At 45.8% G+C, this 15,743-nt stretch overlaps 1 gene segment (V, D, J or C); it reads right to left on the bottom strand.

Moving 5' to 3' along the window:
• Positions 1 to 14,167: 14,167 nt before the first annotated feature.
• On the bottom strand, positions 14,168 to 14,661 carry LOC119243998 (immunoglobulin lambda variable 1-40-like). The segment is given in 2 exon segments: positions 14,168 to 14,502; positions 14,616 to 14,661. Coding segments are annotated over 2 exon segments (381 nt in total).
• Positions 14,662 to 15,743: the final 1,082 nt, after the last annotated feature.

Here is a 15,743-nt window from a genome sequence, read left to right as displayed (position 1 = left end):
CTTAGTCCACATCAACAAGGATCAATGAAACTCATCTTCTTTCATCTTCTTCTTTATCCTTCTTTTTCTGAATTGAAAACAATCCTAAATACCATATCACTTCAGGGCCTCCCTGGTGATGTAGGGGTTAAAGACATAGCTACCAAGTTGTCACCAGCTACTGCAGCATGAGTTCTCTCCCTGGCCGGCAAGGGAGCTACCCACATGGTGCGATAGACATGTCCAGTCTTACCTGCTGCTCCCCTCAGCAGTGTATTTCAGTAGATCTGCTACCCACTCTCTCTGGTGAATCCTCTCACCCCTGCAACTCTAGCTTACACCCCGGTTGTTGTATGCATAAATAAATAAAGCTTGAAAAAAAACCATATCACTTCATTGGCCATATATCGCAATCTGGCATGTATTTACATTTTATTGACCTCAAACTACTGTGCATTAATGTAACGTATTCCATCTGCTCTCTCATAACTTGTTTTGTTGAAATCTCCCAAGTGTGTGTCTAATTGGGTGGCGGGACAGATGGGAAATTGCAGGGAGTGCAGGGCCCATGTCTGGGGCAGGTGGTCCATGGAGGACACACTGGGGTAGAACAAGGCCCAGACCGGCACGTGTCCTCACACACCATGTGCTGGTTTCCTTCACCCACGGGCCCTGGGAGGGGTCATGTCTTCTCTGGACACAGATTTAAAACTTGTCTATCATCCTTCATGAGTTTTCCCACCAGCTCCTTTGGGCAGATTGGGTTATAGTGTTGATTATTAAAGTTCTTTGACCCTGTGGTATATTTTGAGCTGCTTACTTTGTGTGAGTGAAAATTATCTTACAGGCTCTTAGTGCAGTGGAAGGAGGGCAGAAGTTCTAGCAACAACCTCCTCATGGCAGCTGATGTGCTCACGGGTATGTCTGCTATCTAAGAATATGCTCCCACTCCTGTCTTTGGCTCCTGTCTCCTGTGGGCCAACCACACTGGTGTGCAAATTCCCTGAAGTCTACGAGACTACATGTGTTCTTATTCACTTGGTTTCACATGTGTGTAAAACACTTGCTAAGAGGACATACAAAGAGATCCATTATATTTTCATGTGATTTATGTAAATATTGAAGCTCACGCATTAACCAAAACTTGCCTCCACCTTCTGGCTGAGAGGCATATCCATGTGACAGGGTCATGATGCTCCGACCTCACTGGGGTTCTGTGTCACTGTCTGTCTAACAGAGGGGGACAGAGCACAGAGATGACACACACCCCTCTTCACAGCTGAATGTCACAAACTGAAGGCAAAGTCAAAGGGGCCTAAAGGTGTTAAAAGTGTCCTTGTGACCCAGTGGATCTCAAATGGAGTGATTCTCTGCCAGTCAGAGGATTCTGGAATGTCTTGAGCTGTTTTTATGGAGAAGGATGTACCAGCCTGTGAAGTGTGGCTTGCAGGATGGTTGAATACCTCCTCCCTGCACAGAGCAGCCCCCCACAGGCAATGACTCCACACTGTCTTGAGGAGTACAGAACTTGTTTCAGAATAAATCACCTTCATGAAGTGATCACAAAGGAAATACAGAATCATCCATCAAGACACGGGTGTCAGGGAAGAGGAAAGCTAGCAGAAGGATTCATACAGTCTCCACACAGACACTGGAGCAGGAGGCACAGGGAAGAACAACCTCCCTGGAGGGTCTGGTTGGGAGCAGACCCAGGCTGGGGAGGCTCTGGGAGTTTTGGTCTCACTTCCCTGTAAGTCTGGAGTGCTGTATCTATAGCTACCGTAAGAGAGGCAGTAGTAGTCGGCCTCGTCCTCTTGCTGCACCCCAGAGATGGTCAGGGAGGCAGCACTGGACGAGGTGTCCTTGGAACCAGGGAACCGATCAGGAACCCCTGAGGGTCTTTGATCATCACCATAGATCAGCATGGTGGGGGCTTTGCCTGGGTGCTTCTGGTACCAGAGAATTTAGTGGCTTCCAAAGTTGCCACTGCAGACCCCGACACTGAGCCAGGTTGAGTCAGCTCAAACTGGACCCAACAACCTGCAGGAGACCAGAACACAGAGGTCAGTGAGGACAGAAATGACCTCTATCCCAGGGAGGGAGGAGAGGTCATTATCTGAGGTGACATCCAGGTGTCCTCCCAGAATTCCCTTCAGGCAGCACCTGTGCAGAGGGCAAGGAGGGTGAGGATAGGATGAGCCCATGGTGTGATGCCTCTTGGCTCTACTTGCTGAGCCTCACAGCCCCTACTGAGGCCACCAATCCTTATGTGTCACCCTATTCACAGGTGGGAGGTCTCCATGCAAATCTTCCTCTCTCAGGAACCGGATCAAGCCCCTCCTGCAAGATAGGCTTGGGCACCGGCTGAGTAAACAAGATGGTAAGACTGGGGAGGGCTAACCTCCAGGGATACACAGGAAAACCTGCAAGAGGCCACAGAGAGCAGAGCTCACAGCTCAGGAACTGGGGAGCACCTCCGCCCTCTGGAGGATGCAGGCGATATGGCGCCCCTCCAAGGAGACCAGCTCAGTGTCCAGCCCTCTGGACATCTCACTGGTCACGATCTGCTTATCAGATTCGTTTCGTTACACGAAAGTATAATGGAAGCCTCCTTGTGTCTTTCTGTGGCTTTCTGGCTCCGTTTTAAAATCCCCTCATATGGGTAAAGCAGGGACATTTATTCATCACCTATTGCAGCACATTTTCACAGACATGAAGAAAGCAGCATTAAACAATTATGTGCTTATCTTGTGACACAAATACTGATTTCAGAAATACCTAGGAGTGGGATTTCAAATTTGTATCATATTAGACTGACTTTTCCTTTGTAAGAAACTGTCACAGTGTCGTCTCAATTTGTCATGACTTTTTGCATTCCCAGCAACAAGTGAGGATTCCTGCCCCCTCCCTGCAGGGCAGGATCTAAAGACGTCATTCATTCTTTTTAAACCATTCTGACAAGTGACATTTCATTATGGACACGTGCTTTTCCTCAGGAACTTACAATGTGGAGTCATTCTATACTCATTCACCATTCGCTCCTCTTCCTATGTGAGGGGCCTGCTCATCTGTTCAATTGGGGGAGGGTGTTGCCCTCCACAGGGAATGCAGGTATCTAACCTCACATATCCAACCTCTGCGGTGCAGGGAGGCTGTGCAGCCCCACAAAGCTTCCTACGGGTGATATTTCAACTGTATGAAAAATAATATGAGAGAACCGGTACTGTATTTTCTACAAAGACAAAATTAGCTGCAGTGGAAATAAAGTGAGGAAATAGATTAAAAGTTCAGAGAACAAATGAAAAGCTCAATTGTAGAACTAACCCAGAGAATTGCTTACAATACAATTTCAGAGGAAATTTCAGACAAAATCAAGAGAAAAAGGGATTCCACTTCATTTGCATACTATTAGTATTATATCAGTACATATTACTACTATTCTTATTAGTATTTATTACTATGATGCCATAACATATGAAAGAGTGGAAATCTTCCTCACTCTTTTAGCAAGAACTTATGGCATGATGCATATGCAGTCAAATTACACAAGAAGAAAAATACAGACCAATAACATTACATATTAATATAGAGGTTTTAAATAAAGTATTAACAAAGAGATCCCATGACCAGATGAATACATTGATGCATCCTTGCCAGATAGGATTTCATCCAATGATATGAGTTGTGTTCTGTATTATACAATATTTTAATAGGATATTGTATTAACACATCACTAAATTTGATCATTGTCCCAAGTGAAGCTGAAAGAGCCTTTTACCCCATCTAATGTGAATTCCTAATAGAAGCCACATAAATTACAAGCCGGCAGCTACATCTGTGATGTGGTAACACGCACTCTCATGCACGCCGCGTGTCCCAGTCCTGCCGCATCTCAGTGAGTGGGAAGGTGAAGGGGCGCTCCCAGGAACAGGCCAAGGTGCCCTTTCCTCCATCACTGCTCAACATTGCCCTGCAGTGACGGGAAATGTAGTAAAGAAGTGAAATCAGTGTATTCATTTGGCGCTGATGGAAAAGACCAGAAGTCAGCCAGAGATGCAAATGCCGGCGTCACCTGGGAAGGTTGGTGCTGGGGCACAGGTGACAGCAGGGATCTCCCGGGGTGAGGACTCACTGACAGTGACTACTTCTGCCCACAGTGACAGACAGAGGCCTGCTGGTGGGACAAGGGGAGCAGAGAAGATGCCTTGGCCCTGCTGCGCAGGGGGAGAGCAGTTACCTCTGGGCTGAGTTCTAATCGGCCTCCCACTTGGGCTGCACCCCAAGTAGCAAGACGTCACGTGGATGGGGCTTCTGTCTGGAAAAACAATAACCCACATTCTGAAGTTTCCGGCAGCCAACGTTGACCTTCTGCCAAGTGCCCTGAGATGCAGGGTCATGAGGCTGGTGTCATTGCACCTGCTCCTGGTGGGCCTGAAGGGAAGGCAGGTCCTGGGTGACCCGGGAGTCCTTCCCACAAATTCTCAAAGGGTCCCTGGATGAGAGGATGAAAACAAAGCCTCCAGGGTGTGGTGGGGATAACCCAGAACTCTGTCCCTTGAGGCTCCATGGTGGACATTCAGCTCACCAGCAGGGTCTCATGCTCTGCACAGACTTTCCTAGGAGCTCACTTCCTTCTCGGAAAGACATTCCAGACCCTCCTTGTCTATCAGATGCAAACACTACCTGACTTGGCCATAGACTCCAGTGAGGAAAAGAATGAATTTGAGACAATGTGGTAAGGAGGTCAGACCTGGGAGCTCATAGGGTGATGGTGGCCTCACGGGAGGTGAAGGTCACGCATCAATAAGGATGCAGTGTGCCACCTCCCCTGGGCCAGCTGAAGGGCTACCCACTATCTGCCCCAATACCACACTAAGAAGACACGGCGTGGACCCTGCAGGCACAGGCCACGCGCTCAGCCACTGTCAGGCCTCAGCACGTGTGGGAGGCTCTTGTCTGTGGTGTTAGGGCCCAGGGAGTGGGGTGAGGGTGGCCTTTCCAGGACACCATGGGGACAATGAGGCCTCACATTGGGACTTTCATCTCCAGGGAAAACTCCCATTTATTGGAATGTCAATCTCTGTCCCCTCTGTCCCCAGGGCTCCCACCTTAAGTGTGGGAACACTATTAATAGGGTTGCAAGTTCCTACAAATATATCATTTCTTCTCTGCTTCTGTGGAAGGATCTCCTTCAGTTGTGTTTCTAAACCCCAAGTCCCCCCACCGTCAGCGACATATAGCCTGAGCCTGAGGTCCCCTGGGTGAGGAAGGAGCTGTCTAAGGCAGCAGCTGCCTTAGACAGTGGCCAAGGAGCCTGATGTCTGGTATCCCAGATCACACGGGAAGTCACACGTAATCACATGTCACTGTGGAGACACCCCGTTGCTCAGCACCCCTGACACCACGCAGACTGAGCCCCCTTGTGGGAAAGGCAGCTCCCCCGGACAGGCCAGAGGCCTCTGATGTGGATGGAGGCTCCTGTCTCTTACAGTCGAACCCTGGAGACAGACTTGGGGCAGCTGCACCCCACAATAGGCCAGCAGCTCTCAGGACACCCTTACTTCTGGGGCATGAGGGTGAGCTCCACCTCCTGCTTCCTGCTCCATCACCTCCCTGGTGGGAAACTCAGCTCAAGTCTGACTCGTATCTGTATAGACACAGCCAATGTGAGAAGAAATGAGCTTTTTAGCTAAGGGTAACGAGAAGATGAGACACAACCCTGTGTCCAAGGAAATTAGACCAAAAAAAGTGACTACAGATGTCACCAGACTGAGGCCTGGTACTGAGAGCAGGGGTGACTGCTCCAGGCCGGGGCAGCAATGGGAGGATTTTGTCTCACATCCCCGTGGGTCTGGAGCACTGTGAGGACTTTGAGTCTCCATGATCTGCACTACAGTAGTAGTCGGCCTCGTCCGCAGGCTGCGCCCCAAGATGAACAGGAGCTTCGCATTGGCCGAGGCGTCTTTCGCTCCAGAGAAGCAGCTGGGGTCCCTGGGGCCCTGGTGATGATCCAAGTCTGATTTTACTTCAAAAGATTCCGGGGAGGCCTCCCTGGCTTCTGCTGGTGCCAGCGGATCCTGAAACCACCGACACTGATGTCACTGCTCAGGATGCAGCTGAGTCTGGCTGTTGCTCCAGGAGAAGCTGAGAGGGAGGGCAGCTGAGTCAGACAGGCTGGGAGAGGGAACCTGTTGACAGAAACACACTTAGTCACAGCAGCAGGACTCTGGGTACATTTCCCCGGGATCTTAAATAGAAGTCAGAGGACAAGCGGGAGAAATATTCTTGTTTGAGGCCTGTCTTTTCCTGTGTGGTGAGAGGAGCAAGGAGGAGCAGACGCGTCCTGGCCATGGTGCTCACAGCCCACTGAAGTCCACATGGGCTGGGCTGCCCCAGGCCTCCTTTTCTTCCCCACCATCTGCCATAGCAGGTGCTGTGCATTCAAACGGGGTTCACCCAGGGGCTGCCCAGCCCCTCCCCGAGCCCTGGAGCTGGGGCTCATCTCACACCCCACACTGAGGACAGGGAGACTTGCTTCACTCCTTGAGAGAATCTTGGGACAAAACACCTGCTGGCCCCCACACAGGATTCTGCTCAGGGACCGTGCCAGGCCAGAGAGGACATGGATGGGGTATAGGCCAGACTCGAGGGAGGGTGAGAGGATTCACCAGAGACAGAGCAGGGAGCAGAACAGGCAGAATGACTGAAATACACTGCTGAGGGGAGCAGCGGGCGAGACAGGAGAGGTCTGCCATGCCATGTGGGACCCTCGCTGGCCGGCTGGGAACAAACCGTCGCTGCAGAGGCTGCGGACAGCTTCACAGCGCTGTGCTCAACCGCCTGTGCCACCAGGGGAGGCCCAAACCTCAAAATTTAGTGGTAGCTTTAGTTTCTGTTAGGACTGGAATTCCACTTTGCAGGGTTGCTAATGAAACAATGGCGCATAGCAAGGTTTTTCTAGGCTGGCTAAATATCAGATAAGCATTAGGCAGATTCATAAAGTCAAGAAAAGTCAGAGAGACATATTAATACTATGTACATTTTCCATATACATGGGACTCAGTAGGAGAGACAAAAGTACCTTTTATACCAGAAGTTTCTTTTGAAGTAAACACTAGACAGAGTAAAGTATTGCTCCCAACATGGTAACACTAACAGACACAGAGATCTCTTGATATTCATTTAAAATTTTGGCTATGTGTACCATTTTAGGAGATAGTCATTTTATCAATATTTGTGAAGACACTGAGAAACCTGTCACTGATTTAATTTCAGTCCTTTAGCAACTCCTTCCGATCAACCATGTCCTAAATTTGTATTTTAAGAGTGACTCTTTGCCTTTAAAGAAGTTGTGCGCAGAGAATTTACATTAGATTTTAAGACCAGAAAAAAAAAATTCTTTTAAATTGTATAAGAATTTAAATACCTCAACCTAGTTTTTGAAATGTCTTAGATTTTATTTTAAGTTTGATACTCTAATTTACCATTTTTTATACATTTGTATATGAAGAAGGTTTTCAATGAGATAGAAGCTAAAATCTTTACCTGGAACAGGTGTCTAATCTTAATGGTTACTAAAGACCTAGGGCTCGAGACTGCAACAATTTTAAAGTCAAGCAGTTTTTACTAATTATTTTACATAAGAAGTTTATATTTTTAAGGAAGGATCCTTTGGTTTTAAGTTGTTACACTTTTATCTCACTGAGAGCAAGCATATTTTGAAGGCAAAAAAAAAAAAACACTTTTCTGAGGACAGGAGAAGAGGTATATTTTTACAGTTTTCTGGTTCAGATTTAACTAAAAAAAGTTGCATTTTCTCTTTGTATTTTATCAGATTCATTAATTTTAACAAACAATTAATCTTTTACAGTCCCAATAAGCAAATTAAAAAGTTTTTACTCACCCAATAAGCATGTTGAAGGACACAGAGGGAAATATAATTTTTTTTTTTTTACCTATAAAACAGACCAGAATAGTATCTCTAGGTGGACAGAAGGAGAGTCCAGTCCCCCACTGCAGGAAGGTTCATCCCATTAGCTTGTGCTTCCACATCACGTGGGGGCTGCCTTTTCAAGGCAGCCAAACTTCTGTCTGGAACCACATCCTTAATTTTGCCTTAACCCTCAGTGATGAGACCCTTCGACAATATGTAGGAATATTATTCTTTCATCTACCTTTGTCCCTTAAAATCTTTTAAACTTTTATCTCTGTTTGGTGTCTAAATGCAAATGTTGTTTCAACATTGAAAACTTGACATTTCTTGGCTCTCTCTCTCTTCATATTTTATTTTTTTTTTGTAAAGATTTATTTATGCATGCAAGAGCTAGGGTGCAGGCCAGAGATACAGGGGGTGGGAGGATTCACTAGAGACAGAGTGGGGAGCAGAATAGGCAGATCTTCTGAAATACACTGCTGAGGGGAGCAGCGGGCAAATCAAGAGAGGTCCACTGGGCCTTGTGGGTGGCTCGCTGGCCGGGGATTGAACTTGCATTGCAGTGGCTGTGGATAGCTTCATAGTGCTGTGCTTAAACCCTTGCGCCACCAGGGAGGCCCTCTCTCTATTCTTATTATGGCTTGCAAACAATTTTTTTTCAGACTCATCTCTTTCTTGTAATACCTTATCAAATGTCGTTATTCACCTGTAACACCAACAGCTAAGGCGTGTCTTTCCATCTCTCCCCAGAGCTACATGCTCCTTCCTGAGTAGTCTGTCTTCCAAGCACCCACATGTTTGCCAGGTATGTCGCTACTGACGTACATCATGAATTCACATCCATTTCTCAACACCCTCACTTTTTAGCATCTGACTTAACTTTCTCACTTTATGTCAGGTCAGGCTGCGCTTGGGCCCTGTGACAAAAAATGGCAAGCCCTTGGAGCCTTAAAATTAAACTTTTTCTCGCTCTCACAAAGTCCAAGGCTGATGGGGGGATGCCCATGTTGCCAAGCCTTCTTCAATCCCGTGGGTTTGTCTTGCTAATAGGGAACTCGATTCTTTGAGAGAAAGCAAAAGAGAGCAAAGTGAAAAAGAGAACGAGCCAAAGGGAAACTTTGAAGGCTGCAAAAGTGCTTTCCTCAGCCTCAGAACCCATCACCCTGCGCTGTGGACCCTCTCACCATGAGGGAGGAAGATATACAGATGCAGCGTGTTTGAGAATGAGAGAAGAACCAGCTACTAGGGAGCACTAGAAATATTTCTCTGAGTAGGTATTACAGTCTCCAGGTTAGAGAAGGGGAAACTGAACCTCAGGAGTAGTAAGATGATCTCCCCAAGATTAAGATTACCAGTTAGTCAGTGACAAAGCCCAAAATCAAACCCAGGTCACTCTGTTATTCTACCCTGTGACCTAGTTCTTCCAATGCACTTACTTGTTAAATCATTTCAAATACTGTAACACCACACTGACACAAAAGGCCCTTGGAGAATGAAAAGCTGAATGTTCCTCTATAAGACTGTAATGGCTCCCCAATGTTTTTAAAACACATAAAACAACTTAGGATACACGTATTTTCAGTGACTGATAATGTAGACACACCTACCTCAGAGATGGGTGTTCTCTTCTTGTGTATCTTTGCTCCAGAGGCCTCAGCATTTGCTTCTGTTGAGTCAACCCATCCAGTATCCCAAGGGATAAGATTGTCTGGTGGGGAGCAATTGGGGTGCTTTGTACCTTAGAGGCTGCAATGCAATGATTTATGAAGAAACCATGCTTGAAACAAAAACCAGGATTTCTCTGGTGGGGATAATTCTCCTGAAACACTGGATGAAGAAGGGGTTGATGTAGGGGATTCCTTGGTGTGAATGGAAGTTTTGGGAGAAACAAGGAAGTTATTTGATGGAACATTAGTTGAGGAGATGAAAATTACCAGTTGATCTTAAAATACCAGCTGTATAAAAATTTGCAGCTGTATAAAAAGAACCTGAAGCATTGTATGTCTGGGTACACCGCCCTTAAAATTCAGGGGTTTAAAAAAATAATTTGAAATCTTTACAACATAAAGACATCATGTAAAATTCAAAAGTTTTTGCCTAAATTCTTATATGTCTTTTCTTTGCTAATAAGTTTTTTCATTGTTTTTTAAAAACACCTCAAACTCATTTTCATGACTTAAGTCAGATTTGAAAGTACCAAAAATGTTTGAAAAACTCACTCCAAAGCTTATCCTGTAGAAATTACGATAATTGTATTAGGTGAATATTATTTCAAGCATGTATGCATCAGATACATAGTATAGAGAACAAAGTAATTAAAAGAAATGATTTCACACTACTTGAAATATAAACATTAGTAACATTATATATATTTTATAATATATATTTATAGCTAAACCCATCTCCCAGAAACGCTTAATATATTAATATGCATTTATATCATTTTATATAATATCACATATTTACATTATATATTATATTTATATTATATATAATATTTATATGATATATAATATATCTATCCACAATATATTGTATTAATAATATATGATATACTGAAAAGAGCTGTTTGCTGTTGTTGAGGGCCAACAACTCACAAAGAACTGCTAATACTGGTAGACCTGACACTGCCCCCTTCTGACTGGTGGTGACCAGCACTACTGGCCAGTGCTACCCAGCACTGTTGACAGGTGACTGGCTCTCTGTGTCTGGGCATCCTTTGCGAGCTGCTAACACAGTGTATCTCATCGTCCAGTGCTGCCTCCCGGTTCTGTCGCCTCCATGGCTGTCTGGTCCAGTGACTAGCGCTGTCCATCCGACCTTCAGACTGTTGCTGTGGGCTGTTGTGGCGTCACCTCAGCGACCCTACCTGTGAGCATCTCCAGATCCTGGCCCACTGCTTGCTGGTGTGCCTCTAGCTCCATGCCCTCGTTGATAGAGCAGCAGCATCTTGCATGAATGGCCTTGGGAATCAGGACGTGGATGCACTATCCAGGATGAGATCTGGCCTCTGTGGCCTTAGAATCTCTATTTTTTCCTGTTGGTTAAAAAACATTATTGTTGTTTTTCCCTAGAGTGGCGTCCTCAGATGTTGGGCTTCCTGACTACCCATTCACTAGTTTACATTGTGGAGATTGGACCCTGAAATCTGATCCCTTAGGGAGAATTTGTCCTGCTTTAAGCTCAGCAGAAGGACAAAGGGCTAAGACCAGCACAATCTCATTGTTTGGGAAGGAGGAGGTGCTCTGCCTCTTCCACCACTCACTTTCTTATTGAGGCTAATTGAGGGTTCTGGACCCTCCCCTGTATTCCTGCCAGGTCAGTCCTGGTGGGCTATGTGGGTCCATCAACAGTAACAGGGAGAAGGTATTGACAAGAGGCTGTTCTTCATCCTCAGCTGCTCTAGACCCATCTGTTGCTGTCCCAGGTGACACTGGGCTGGAAATCTGGGAACTAAGTGTTGGGACTCCAGAAGTGGGCAGCATGTGAGGATGGAGCTGAGACCTGGTGGGAGGGAGAGATGAGGACTGAAGGGTGAGGAATGAGACCCCCAGATGGAAGGGTTGGATTGGAGGCACTGAGTCATGGCTAAGTGACAGTAAAGGGAGTGTCACAGCATCTTCTCTCCCATGGGATACCCTTGGGTCAGAAAGTGACAGTGAACAATGCATTAGATTGGATGAGCCATGTGAGGGGCTGATTTGAGGAGCTCAGGGCCTCTGTGCAACTGCCTCTCATTGTCCCACCAGGAACCTTTCCAGGAAACTTTTAAGAATCGTGCTTTCTCCTGTTTGCCTTTCCTTCCTCTCCATCTACTTACCTACCTACCTACTTCTCTCTCATGTGGCTGCCTACCTATCTGTGGTTCCTTTATCAAGTGTGAGCATCCATGTGTATGTGTGTTTCTGTTGATATTAGCAGTGGAGTGGCTTTGGAGGGCATGTGCGCTGTAGCATTTCATACCATGAATAGCTCTGATGTTTTAAATTTGGCAAGACCTTCACGTTATCCTAACTTTTCTCTTGCTCCATGAATTTTGCGTGCGGTAACCTCTTCCCCATGGCTAGTTCTCCTCCACAGATCAAAAAAACATAGAGACATATTGTTTTTTAAGATTTATTTATTCATACAAGAGCTGGGTACAAGCCTGAGGGGTGAGGGGTGAGAGGATTTACCAGAGACAGAACAGGGAACAGAACAGGCAGATTGACTGAAATACACTGCAGAAGGGAGCAGCGGACAAGTCAGGAGAGGTCTGCTGTGCCATGTGTGTTACTCTCTGGCCGAGGATTGAACTTGTGCTGCAGTGGCTGAGGCTAGTTTTATAGGCTGCGTCTTAACCCCTTGCACCACCATGGAGGCCTGAAACATATTTTAATCCTAAATATTTTGTGCATTATCTAACATACTGTATTTTGGATAAGTATATATATATATATATATATATACACACATTTATACATATGTAGATTTATATATACAGATTTATATATATACATGTATATAAACAGATACAGAGACGTGTGATTATTACATATATTACATATATATTATATAATATATAATTTTTTCCCTCCCATCATCCAGCAGAGAAATTTACCTAGGACACAGTGTGATGTTTTTTGATTAGATTCTCAGTGCATTGTCAACCATTCACCTACAATGAGAAAGACAATCATCAACAAATTCTTAAAGATGGAGCGTTCAGTCAGTACCTGCACTTGGCAAAGTGAAGATAGGAAGGTAGGAAAGATGCAAATTTGATGAGAGATGAATTACAATGACGTGATAAATTTTAAGAGAAATATAACTTTTAAAATTGGATTTCCAATGTTATATGGTCTCCAGACAAACTGAGGTATATTTATGGTGCACAACGTGATGATTTAACGGACATACACATTGTGGAAAAAGTTACCACAATCACATTAATTAACACATCTTTGTCTTTATATCTATTATTTATTTATTTATTTATTTATTGGTAGGAATTATTAGAAGCTGCTATCTTAGCAAGTTCAACCTACTCTCTAAGGTGTGATGGATGATAGGCAGCAAGCTGGGTATTAGATCCCAGGAATCCTTCATCTTATACTGAAGAGGTGTGCCCTTGGCTGCTGCCCAGGAACAGACCACAAATGCCTTGTCCTGGGAGCGTCAGGGGAGTGGAGGTGGCTGTGATGGGGGGCCCTGAGGAATCCCCCTCCTCAGCCTTCAGGCTCCTGTTCTGCGCTGTCACTCTCAGCAGAGCAGGGGTCGTTCCTGCCCTAAGCTTGTTTCCATAAATAGAAACACTGATTGGTGACAAGGATTGATACTTGAAGCAGAGTGTTTACTACAAATAACATCAAGGAGTGAACACACCACTTAATAGCAGCAGGTGGAACCAGACTGTGGGGTGAGCTACTTGAAGTCCTACACGGTTTAGCTTTTCAGTTATTTTTCTTGTCCTTAGCAACATGATTTATTGATATACACGATCAATAAAATATATATATGATATAGTATATATCAATAAATCAAAAATGTGTGTAAATCAAGTAAATTGATATATGTATACAGCAATAAACGCTGTAACTGTATAGTTCATTTGTCTTCCCTCTGAAAATTATCCCATGGTACACAAATGCCACTTTGTGAGGCCATCCCAGTTGATTCCAGTGTTAGTGATCAGATCTAAAGCTCCAACAAACATCCTGTGCAGATTTTCATTTATTTTCATTTTTTGATGATTATGAAAAAGTTGTTATAAAGTCACTTGAGGGTTTTCTCTGGACAAAATATTTAGAGACCTTTTTATAAATGTATAACTTGAAACTGATTCCTTTTCACCAAAAATCATAGAATTCGAAAAGCTACTCCCCACTGGTTAGTGTTAGATGAGTAAGATGGCAGCTGCAGCAGGGCTGACTGTCCTGCAGGCACGGCAGGGAGGGTGTGAGATCCAGTGATACACTCAAGGGCACAGAAATTGATTCATTCATTTTAATAATGGGAAAAAATGAATATAAACCAGCTGAAAGCAGCCAGACCTAACCTGAGAGGACAGGACTCTGTCTCCATGGAGACCCCTCACCTAGGGATGTGCTGCTGGGAGTGACTCTGAGGACAGAGGGAGGGAGGGGCCTGCCCCAGGGGGGCTCTGGAGGAGCCTGGGCCAGGACAGCAGCAAGAAGGAGCAGAGCCCCAGACTGAGCCTCAGCAGCAGCTGCCAGGGGTGCCTGCTCTTGGCAGAAGAGAAAGGGGGTTTGTGTCTCATGTCCCCACAGGCCTGGAGCAAGGGGGGGCACTGACACTGTAGTCATAGTTCTGGCAGTAATAATCAGCCTTGTCGTCAGGCTGGAGTACAACCATGGTCAGGGTGGCTGAGCTGCCAGACTTAGAGCCAGAGAATCGATCAGGGACCCCCGCAGGTCGATTGCTGGTACCATGTATCAGGAGTTTGGGGGCTGTTCCTGGGAGCTGTTGGAGCCAGGCCACACTATAAGTCCCAATGTTGGAGCTGCTTCCAGTGCAGGAGAGGGAGACCCTCTGGCCCAGGTTCCCAGACACTGATTGTGGCTGAGTCAGCACAGACTGGGCCCAGGATCCTGGAAGGGGGAGAGACAAGGTGTTGTTTTTTGCTGGGATCTACAGACCAGAAGAGGAGGCAGGGCCCCAAGCATCTTCCCAGGCTCCCTTCCTGCTCCCCATAGCCAATTACCTGTGCAATGAGAGAGGAGCATGTGGCACAGAGGGGACAAGGCCATGGTGCTCACAGGGCCCTGAGACCCACAGTTCAGCTGGCCTTGCCCAGGCCTCCTTTTCTTGTTCACGCTCTGCCACAGGAGGGGCTGTTCATGCAAATGGGGTTCTATACAGGGTCTGCTCAGCCCCTGCCTATGCACTGGGGCTGGAGCTCAGCTCATACCACATACAAGGAGGAGGGGTTTTGATTGTGAGAACCCTGGGAGGAAGCACCTGCTGACCCCGCCCTAAAGTCCCTGCTCAGTACTGCAACTGTGTCAATAGGACACAGCTGCTGAGTCCCCATCTTGGAGCCCAGGGTCAGCCCCTAGGCCCAGACACATCTGTATAAATATCTGCATTGAGCAAGAGTGTAGGGCACACAGGATCATTCCACAGCGCCCCTTGCTGGCTGAGGGCACACACTCACCAGCACTGAAGTCCAGGGAGCCCAGCTGCTGCCTGTGATCACCAGGCCACTGTGTCTAGTCACACATCCAGGGTTTGACTCAGGCTGTGTGACCCCTAGTGCTGCACGATGGAGTCCTGGTGTGAAAGAGCAGTTCATAAATAACTGCTTAAATATGGTTTGCCCAGAGCAGATACTTCAATTACACCATTCCCCATCGGTCTGCAAGTTAGAACCTGGAGCATTTTCAGTATCCCACACTCATATGTATGAAAGGAATGGATTCCTACTACTGTCCTATGAATTAATTTGCATCTGAATCTTCAATTTTTAGGTAATTTAACTGTCTTGCTAGTTCACAAAGTGGAGGAAGAAGAATGAATTTATTTTTGATGCTGTCCAATTTATATTTTTAAGACTATGCTGGTGGTGTCTTGTCTATAAGTGTTTGCCAGGAAATGTTAACAATTATTTTCACCTGTTTTCTTCTGTATTCTTGGTTCTGTTACACTGACCTATGTGTCTATCCAAAATAGTTTGTCGTGTTTAGAAATGGATTAAAACTTTGTCCATTGGCAAGAACTGGCATCTTTACTACACCAGGTCTTCCCTCCACGAGCAGGACATGTCTCCACTGATGCTGATCATCTTGATGCCTTTAACTCCATTTTCTCTTTTCCACCACAGACAAGTTGT

The sequence above is a fragment of the Talpa occidentalis genome, unplaced genomic scaffold (assembly GCF_014898055.3).
Source record: "Talpa occidentalis isolate TD23 unplaced genomic scaffold, MPIMG_talOcc4v2.1 talOcc4.14, whole genome shotgun sequence".
Lineage (NCBI taxonomy): Eukaryota > Metazoa > Chordata > Mammalia > Eulipotyphla > Talpidae > Talpa > Talpa occidentalis.
This window is presented reverse-complemented; position numbering and strand designations above follow the sequence as displayed.